The 10293-nt window shown below is 42.4% G+C and overlaps 1 protein-coding gene across 3 annotated transcripts; it reads right to left on the minus strand.

Moving 5' to 3' along the window:
- Positions 1-309: 309 nt before the first annotated feature.
- LOC119323879 (protein LOW PSII ACCUMULATION 3, chloroplastic-like) lies at positions 310-10038 on the minus strand. 3 transcript variants are annotated; one of them, XM_037597596.1, is made up of 10 exons: positions 9878-10038; positions 8794-8979; positions 4407-4583; positions 2888-2935; positions 2424-2463; positions 2239-2339; positions 1771-1843; positions 1568-1666; positions 1341-1458; positions 310-854 (listed from the first exon to the last, which is right to left on the minus strand). In XM_037597596.1, exons 1-10 carry the CDS (start codon positions 9956-9958, stop codon positions 734-736), a joined length of 1044 nt encoding a protein of 347 aa, XP_037453493.1. In that variant the 5' UTR covers positions 9959-10038; the 3' UTR covers positions 310-733. The 3 variants fall into 3 exon arrangements, with proteins under 3 accessions (XP_037453493.1, XP_037453492.1, XP_037453494.1); XM_037597595.1 differs by having other exon boundaries at positions 1771-1963; positions 9878-10032; XM_037597597.1 differs by lacking the exons at positions 8794-8979; positions 9878-10038 and adding an exon at positions 4675-4815 and having other exon boundaries at positions 1771-1963.
- Between the last annotated feature and the right edge of the window lie 255 nt (positions 10039-10293).

Genomic DNA, 10293 nt, shown 5'->3' on the forward strand with positions numbered 1-10293 from the left:
CGCTAGATGTTTCACAAGTTGCGCCACCCTGAAATGCATGGTAGAAACATTTCTTTGCACCAAACGTGCCTCTGCCACATTCACAATTTATACTTGGCTTGTGCCCCGCTCTCCTCACCTTTTAGCTTAGGCTTGGGAGCCAACAGGAATTTGCAAGACCGGTTGTAACAGACATCGAGTATGCCGGATGTTACACTTCCGTAGCGAGCTCAAAGGGGAAGAACTTTCGATGACCCCATTAATTCTGCCATCACAGGCATCAGGCAAGTTGCCTCACCCCCGATATCAGGATCTGTTTCCACATAGATATACACAAGGATGGCATTTAAGATTTCTTATTAATTCCATGATATCATAACCACCATAAGGTACCAAGTTTAAGCCCCAGGAAAAAAAATCTATAATTGATGAGTTCTTCTTTTCCAATTCCCCACAGGTGCGTCAGGCCATTCATCTGGTCCACCATAGTATTCCAAGATAGGACAAGCTGACCTGGCATGAGTGTTGCGCCTACTGGAGATACATGCGTTCCCCAATCAACTATTCCCTATCCACCTAAATTTTATGTCCTCCACAACAAGACCATGATGAATCTCTAGAGCATATACATTTGGGAAAGAACTCTTGCAGACTTTTGCTTCCCTCGGATGATTACTGAAAGCTTCATTTTCCCCCGTTTTCTTTAGGATATTTATTTTTTCCCTTTTCTCTGAGAGGTAACTCCAGGAAGTTTTCAGGCAGAAGGAAGTATGTTGAGGGCCACTTCTTTCAGTGATGGCATCTCCTCTTGTTCATGTAAACAGACAAAGCTGCCACCTACTTTTCTCAGCACCTTCCAAGGGCCAGGGTAACACCTGCCGGGCAGACAAGGTTGTTTTCGTCAAGTTATTCAATGTGAGGTTCCTACTGATTACTGAATAGAGCATTGTGTTGATCGGACTACCATACCAAATCATCAATAAGACGGCATTACAGAGTTATTACGTGCATACAGTACGGACGAGATGGCTGAATAAAAAAATCTGTCTTATAATACACGTTAAGTAGGAATGCCGAAAAACTATATATGCCTAGAAGGTCATGCAGCTAATAATAAGAGTTTTAGTGCTACAGGAATTGATATTTCAACGCAACAAGGATGTTAACTAAAAATTATTCATGCAAACATAGGGACCTATACATTATTCAAGGTAGATTTGGGGAGAAACCAAATGGTAGTACTCCCTCCGGTCCATATTAATTGTCGCTGATTTAATACAACTTTATACTAAAATTGTAGTAAAGCAGCGACAATTAATATGAATCGGAGGGAGTAACATGTTCAGGAAAAGAATGCAAACCTGAAAAGTGCTCCCCCTTTGGATCCTTTAAAATTGTGAATATAGTAAATGGTCTCCAGTTTCGGAAGAAAGGTCTTGGAAAGTTCACCCAACTTTGGATAGAAAAAGGGCGGGTAATCTTCGCTAATGAAGGAAGTCAAATTTATAAAACCAGATCAAAAAATAATTGTTTCTACTACTCCGTTCAAGATAATCAATTAAACATGAAGTTCTGTACTGAAGGATACATCCACTTCTTATCCGATCTAGTTCTCCATTGAAGATAATCATTTTCCGTTCTGTATTAAGAACTGCTTCCTTGTAAAGCTCTTCCACCACAAGCATTTCTACAAAACACCATTGACATCTTACTATAGCAGCAAACCTCAACTTTGACTGAACAGTACAGTAAGGAGGGATAGCTCAAATTTCAAAAATCAGCAGAGGTCACCATTGACATTGAAATAGGGATAGGCCACAAGGAATATCTCGTCTTCAGGCCGCACACGGTCTGCCATTTTGACCTTCGTCGTAAAACCAAAATCTTCGAATAAGGATGGTTTTGTTAGGTAATCTAATTTCAATGAACACCCTTCAAAAGTTGACTGTCTCGCAAAAGTAACCTCTTTTGCCTCAGGGAAGAACTGAAACATGTTGAGACGGGAACAGTAAAACAAGGAAAAAGATTCAAAGCAATAGAAATTTGAGCACAATGCAAGTATACCTATTTAAAGTTCGTTACAATCCGGAATAAAATACTTTAATCACTTGGTATCGGTCAAAGTGTACCCAGCATAAGCTTGCTTTTTTTTACTGTAAAGCATAAGCTTGCTTGCTATAATAGAGGTCCAAATCCATTTACAAAACTAAATTGTAGGCATAGATAGTACTGAATAGAAGAATGCAAAGAAAGACATACAATTCTGGTCCTGGTAACTTTCTCTGCAGGTACGAAGCGATCGCAAAATTCTCTAATGAGAAGCATGCTTCCTGTCATCTCGATTCCACCTTCGCCATCGCCTGAACAGAAACAAATTGGTGCTTTTTCACCTTACAAATAACTTATAGTAAGTTAAGTATACAGAAAGCTCATCTATGTGGAACCTGGTACAGATTGTAGTCCTGCTGTAGGAAACTCTATTTCCTGTATTATATGATATATACAAAATCACTGGCAAAAAAAGAAAAGAAAAGAAAAAAGTAAAGCCAAGTACTCCCTCCTTTCCGGTTTATAGGGCTCAATTCAAAAATCTCACCAACCAAGGTAGATGATGAGTGGTGGAATACTTTTTGTAGTTTGCAGAAGCACCTAATTAATGCTCTTGTTTTTCTCAAAAAATTATGTTTACCAATGTATTAATTGCAATGCATGCATACATAAAGTACATGCATTGGTCAATTTTCTCTTAATATTTGCATGCAATGATTTAATGCACCTTGGAATCTGAACATGTAATGGGGAACAACCATATTGAGCCTTATAAAATGGAAAAACTGAAATTTTGAGATAAGCCCTATAAACCGGAAAGGAGGGAGTATGTGATAAGAATGACGGTCCAGTCACTCACCAATAGCTGTTTTCCATCCTTAAAAGCTGATTCTGTAGCTTCTTTAGCCTGAAATCACTAAATGTATAGCCCATTAGTCCTAACATCATTCATGCATCTTCTTTCAAAAGAAACACTGTTATACAAGCTAGAGTGAATGCACTAAGTGCATTGTTCGTCATAAAAGTAAGAACTTAATATGATCGCCATCTCTGCCACATAAGCATGTGAGAGAAGATGCTACCAACAAGGTTAGCTCAAACTGTACCACCAATTTAGGGTGTTCACGGATTCTATCCAGTCTACATTATCCAGATACAGTATAGTGTCGAGTTGCTGGGCACAAAACTCCACACAACCATTCATATCTGTTACTCGCTTTTTTTAACTGAAACTGTTGAGCAGGCCCCGACAGTAAAATGTATGAAAAGACGACATTCAGAAAGAAGGGGGTGAGGTGAAAGTACAAAGAGAAGAACAAACAAGCTCAGCCCTGGCTATCCAGCCAAGTGGTAACATATGGTCTATTAATCTTCTTCATTCTGTAAGAAAGAAGAGGTTCTTAAAAAGGAAGGACCAGGAGTTAGGCCAGGATTGTCATTTTCAAAAATCTTCAAAATTGCTCTGTTTCCAAATGTTCCAGGCAGCAACAAGGCCTCCATCAAGAAAGGTTTAAAGAGGCTTTGGCAGAGGATAACAGGTTTTCCATCCCATCACATAACAAGGGAAGAGGTTAAGAGTTTCCCAACTATCCTTGCTGATGCTGCAGGTCCAGAACAGATGATCCCTGTTCTCAAGGAGCCCTTCATTGTGAAGAATGCAGTTGACACCATCATCTAAGTGTAAATTCCTTCCTCAGCATGTCCTTGGTGTTGAGGCGATCATTGAGAAGAAGCCAGAAGAAATCCATGACTTTAGAGGGGATTTGGAATTCCATATCCAGTTGGAGTACATAAGGTCTTGGATGGAGCTGAAGGGAAGATTGTAGATCTTGCTTGCCCAGAAAGAGGTTCCCAGCTGAAACTCCAAATATCAGCACCTGAGGGATTAGGATTGTGTCGAGTAACAATCTGCCTGACAACTGTCCACAACAATAACTTTGCAGCACGAAGAGATAGATCTAAAAAATGCTGCGCCTAAATGCGGATTGTTGGTTTTCCCACCTAATTGCGAAGGTAGCCCAATTGAATATGTAACATGTATAACAAACTGACAATGCATAAACCACTCTACTGCTTATCTAGGTAGGTTCAATAAGCAAAGTAGGCCACCGAAAACATTTTACAATAAAATGTCTCAGAAAAACAAATGGCATAGCTAGTATACAGATGTTTCACAACTGCCTGAAAGACAAAGGATTTGACATTTGGTCATTTGAGGTGTGAGTTCATCTCAAGTACAGCTGCATACAATGAGATGCAGGGCCCATATATTAAAGCAAAGCGACTAATATAGGCATGTAAAACTGGCAACACACCAAAGGCCCCAGAACATTGTAGGAACTACCAGTTGTCAATAAACAAGTTTTCACCGGAATTACCTGCACTATGAGTTCTGTGTAATCGCTTGGGAAATTTGCACTGAAGACGTCGCGGGTGCTCCGGTCCCCAGTGACAGCGCAGACATGGAACCAAGTTCTTAAATTCCTCCTTGATATAGTGAAAATGCTCCCACCACCATCACCACTGCTAATTGTAGGAAATCTCCAATTTGGAACCTTCACAAAATAAACAAAATGCATGAATAGAAAGCTCAAATGTAAAGGGAAAGAAAGGGATAAAATATATAGCTTGTTTGGGATGGTCTACTTGTTTATGCGGGGCAAATGGTTTAAAGGTAAATGGTGCGTTGGAGATTGAATAATTGGTTGCCATGGCCATTGAAGCCTGGGGGTGGGTGGTTCAGACGGAGGGCCAGAGGGGTAGGGGGAGAGGGAGAGAGTACCAGTGTGTGGTAGTGGAGGGAAATTGCTATCGAAGTACCAGCCTGTTTGGCAAGGCATTACTGTGTGGTCTCCAATTGCTGTGATGGGAAAAATATCTTGCCTGTCATGACAGCGACATCTACTTGTATGCATATGCTGCTATTGGCTGATAAGATAATGCAGACTTTTCTTATCTGGTTTATCCTAAAATATTGATATAGTGGGCCAACGTAGTCTTGCTGAGAAACTCTGACTCTTTGCTGAGAAATGAATGTCTGAATGAAATTTAAAGGAATGCCACTAATGCAGAGTTGATGGCTCCAGTACCTCGCTGTCTTGTTTTTAACTTCTTGATTACGATCTTGGAAGGGTCATCGCTAAAGAATTGAACAGGCTCCAACACCTCGCTATCCTATCCTTTCAAGAACTCATTTGGGCGTACCCCCGGCCCCTGACAAAAAAAGACAGTGTTTTCCCAAATTTTGGACTTTGGAGCCAACAGGGCCATCAACTGATCTCACAGACTGCCAGAGTTCCATTTTTTCATAACCTTATCACGTCGCCCCTTCTATCATGACAGAAAGGTTATCAACCTCCTGGCATATCTGATCAATTAGAGGATGTGTATTGTCATTTGATGAGAAGGAGACAACCTCCCCCTTCAGCTCAACCCAACTACACCCTGTCTCCTTCTTTAAGCCCTGCTCTTTCATGAATCCTCTAACATTGGCAGCACTGCTCCACATCTCTTTGGCAGCATATAAGTTTGCCAAGAGTGTATACATTCCTCCATCAGAAGGTTGCGCCTGAAGGACATTCTTTGCAATGACTTCTCCAAGCTGAACATCTCCGTGAGCATTACATGCGCTAAACAGTGTCTCCCATGCATTTACTTGAAGGTCAGATGGGATTTTTCTTGTGAATGCATAAGCTTGGTGTACAAAACCAGATCTTCCTAGGAGATCAACCATACAGGAATAGTGATCAGATCTAGGAATCAAGTTCCAATCTTCTTGCATACTTCTAAAATAACGACAACCTTCATATAAATAGCCTTTGTGTGCACAAGAAGACAATACACTAAGAAAGGTTGCATGGTCTGGACGAAATCCATCTTCAGTCATTTTGTCAAAGAGTTTCAGAGCTTCAGCAGCCATACCATGATAAGCATATGTCGCAATCATGGCATTCCATGTCACTGTATCTCGCTGCAACATCAATTCGAAAACTTGTGAGGCTTCAGCGATTAGCCCACACTTTGAGTACATAGATATCAATGAGCTCATTACCAAAGCGTCCCGCTCAAAGCCAGTTTTGACTGCACAGAGATGCACCATTTTTCCACATCCGAGCGCAACAAGAGAGGCGCAGATAGAAATAACAATGCTCAAAGTGGCTTGGTTCGGTCTGAGTCCTCCTCTGGTCATTTCTGACAGCAAAGCTAGTGCTCCTTCATCTTTGTACCCAGAGATCAATGTGTTCCACGAGGTCTCATCTTTCTCTGGCATTTTTCTAAACCAGGTATTTGCACTAGCCATGTCCCCTTGTTGAACATAGCCTTGCAAGATCGTGTTCCAAGATACGAGATCCCTATTTGGCATCTCAGCAAACAATCTCAAAGCATCATCCACCCTCTCACTCTGCACGAAACCACCGATCATTGTGTTCCAAGCAACAGCATCCCGATCGGGCATTTCCTGGAACACCTTCCACGAAGCATCAACGTCTCCATTCTGCAAGTACCCACGCATAATGGCTGTCCGAGATATCGTGTCCTTCTGGGGCATCTCATCAAACAGGCTCTGCGCAACCTGCATCCTCCCAGCCCGCGCGTAGCCTGTGATCATAACATTCCACGAGACAGGGTTCCGTCTCTGCATCCGGCCAAACAGCTCCTCGGCGTCCTTCAAGCAACCAAGTGCGACGTAACCCGACAGCAACGCGTTGCAGACAGACGTCGACGGGGAAGGGGCGCGGTCAAAGAGCTCCCTCGCCTCACGGACACGACGCCTCCTGATGTAACCGGAGATCATCGTCAGCCACGAGACGTCGTTCCTCGCTGGCATCGCGTCGAACAGCTCGCGCACCCGCTCGACCATCCCGTTGCGCGCGTAGCCTGACATCATCGCGTTCCAGGAGACCACGTTCCGGTCCGGCATCCGGTCGAAGAGCTCCCTGGCCTCGGCGACCCTCCCGCACCGCGCGTAGCCGGTCAGGAGCGCGGCCCAGGAGACCGAGTTCCTCCCAGGCATCGCGTCGAACGCCCTGCGCGCGTCCGCGAGCATCCGGTTCTGGACGAAGCCGGAGATCATGCAGTTCCACGTGAACACGTTCCGCTCCGGCATTTCGTCGAACAGTCGGCGCGCGGCGGCCACCCTGCCGGCGCGGAGGTGGGCGGATATGGCGGAGTTCCATTGGAAGATGTCGCCGCCGGAGGGCGACGGCGGGGCCGGTGCGCGGCCGCAGAAGCGGCGGAGGGGAGTAGAAGCCCGGTGGGGTCCGCGGGTTGGTTGCAGAAGTTTCTGGAAGGTTCTTATCATGCTCATAGGCGACTGGAGGGGAGAAGAGGTGCGTGGCTGCAAGGACGCGGGTTAAGCAAAGCAGGGCTCTGTTTTAAGTTTTGAAGATGTCGCAAATAAAATCAAGCACTTTCGAAGAAAACCAGAATTAAATACTACTGAAATTTTTCGATTTTTTTAGAAACACCAACTACTGTACTCCCCCGCTCCTTTTTAGTTCGCATATAAAATTTGTCTAAAGTCAAGCCTTATAAAGTTTGACCAACTTTATAGAAAAAAATATCAACATTGACAATATGAAATCAATATCAGTGGATGTGTCATAACTAAAATTTTCATATTGTATAACTTTAGCATGGTTGATGTTGATATTTCTCATATAATTATGATGAAATTTTATAAAGTTTGACTTCAGACAATTCTTATATGCACAGTAAAAAGGGGTGAAGGGAGTACAAAGTAGATGCCTGACATACGCAACTACTGCTCTCACACAACTCTAACCACTACACACACGACACGTGGAACTTGACGAATCCCAGTGGAGTGGATTGCAAATTTACCACATTCTAAGTTCAGTTTCGAGTTTGCAACCAGATTCATTGGGCGATAAAAAATCTATCGACTTTCTTAATAATTTTCTCAATAAACAATTGTTTTAGTCCATTTTAGTGACGTTTCTGATTAATTGAACCCACCTTAAGGCACACCAACCAACAATGAAATTTACAAAAAATTACACAATCCATCCTAACTAAAAAATACTCCCTGTCTTAAAATTCTTGTCATAGAATTGTCTAAATATAAATAATATTAGATACATCCATATCTAGAGAAATAACAAGAATTTTGAGACAGAGTGAGTAGATTAATTGCGCCCCTAGCAGGGAGGTTGTTGTGCCCGTGAACACGTCACCCCCGATGTGGCCTCGGGTGAGGAGGGCAGTGGCAAGGCATGTTGCTCCCCGGGCGGTGCACCAGGGAATCTCCCTGGTCACGACAACCCCAAATCAAGTCGTGCTGCACTTGCGGAGCAGCATAGAGACTAGGTGTTGGGGCGTGCCCGTGGCGCGCCTCTCGAGGGGGAGCTGAGTGGTGCCTGGTTGTACTCGCCCCTTTAACACTCTTTTCTATTCTAATTAGTGTTTGGGATGACTGCTTTAGCTAAAAAACTTAGCAGCAAAAATAGAAATATATACTTTACAAAGAAAGCTCATTATGGATCTGAACATGAAACATCTAAATGACAATAGTGCACTTAACATAAGCAACAGCGTAGGTTTAGTGTCTTTAAAAGATGTGATAAGAGGGCCTAAAAGCAACTGATAGGTTATCACAGGATATAACATAATTAGGAGTACTTAGTGCTAGATTATATTGACACAAGGGCTGCGTCGTCTTCGATGGTGCATCTAGAGGCGGTGCACGGTGAGGACCAGGCGGCGCTTTGAAGTTATCCTGAAACGAAATGCACAGATGTCTACCTCGCAAATGTTGGCGCGACGACGAAACTCAGGCCAATTGGTGGTTATAGTGGCCCTTTTGTCAATTCCTAGCATGATGCAACATTCGGCGAGCAGATGGCCGTCTGCAAGTCTGACAATGAGTGTATCATTGTTTGGATCAATGTAGTCCTGCAAGTTCTCTTCAGTATAGTTAACCTGAAAATACTGGTAGAAGAAAGTAAGTTATTTACATGGACAGGAATTGTTGTGTGATATGGAAGATAAGAGCGTGTTCTATGGATATTGATGATATTAATGGTGTTAGCAAAGTACTGTTATTCACTACACGTCTTGAGGACCCAACTTCTGAATGGTCAAGTAAAATGGCTCATGAAAGAGCAAAGAGAAGTCAATATTTCTGGTGTGCAATTGACGATTTCTGGTGTGCAATATTTCTGGTGTGCAAAGATAAAGTAGAAATTTCATAAGTGGTAGGAGAAAAATAACAACAGATCAGGTGTTGATCTATCTGGTACACAGTGAGAAAGGGAATATAATTGGTATTTGTAAGATAAGTAAACTGCTGACTGTTAAATAGTATGAACAGAACATGATTTGTTATATTTTAAGCATGGATAGAACAATCGTATAAGTAGGAAAATATGTGCAACTTTCGTTTGTATCATCACAAAGTTACAGCTGTAAAGGTAATTAAAATGCATAAGAAAACAACATTTTATATTCTGTAAAATGGCTGGTGAAGCTCATGAAAAGAGTGAAGTAGTAAAGGAAGATGAAGAACTAAAAATAGATGTGCTTGTAATTGAATTCAATGAATCTGATTGAGTATAACTAAGTATGAGAGTGGTAAAGAATGGCGATGAAAAAAAATTGGGCTTACACAAGGCAAATTAATCATTTTCATATACAGTGTGCGGATGGCATTAAAGCATTAGTAGTAGTGTTGAAAAGATAAGGTTAAAAGCACAGATACTCGGTTAGAATAAATGAGCGTCTGTTCTGTTAAAAAAGCAATAAAAAGTGGGAGTTGTGTAGTATGGAGATACAACTTGCTACATTATGAAGTTAGTAAACATTTAATAGGCTGTGCATTTGAGCATACCATGCGCTGGCCTGGTTTGGCAAATGTCTTGTTGATTGTGCACACGTAGTACTTGATGTCTGGCTCTTTGTGCCAAAACATAGCAAAGAGAGTGTCTACTTGGTGCTCATAGAGGAGGCTTAGAGTTTGTAAATGGACTTGTTTGGAATGCGGGCATTTTTTTCAAGAGGAGGCTCAGAGTTGAGACTTAAGGTGACCATGCTTGTTATCATGATGCCAACCCTGATTTGTCAGTACAAATCCAGTTCTGAGTCCACTCGACCAATAAATGGTTGTTGATGGAAACACCTTAATCCCCCTCCCTTTCAATGATCACAAGAGCTTAACTAACTGACAGGGTTCTAATAATTACCTGAGCTGGTGTTGTACATGTAGAGGATGTTCACCGATCCTGCCAGATGCCCGCCAACAAGCTT

Source organism: Triticum dicoccoides, chromosome 6B, assembly GCF_002162155.2.
Source record: "Triticum dicoccoides isolate Atlit2015 ecotype Zavitan chromosome 6B, WEW_v2.0, whole genome shotgun sequence".
Taxonomy (NCBI): domain Eukaryota; kingdom Viridiplantae; phylum Streptophyta; class Magnoliopsida; order Poales; family Poaceae; genus Triticum; species Triticum dicoccoides.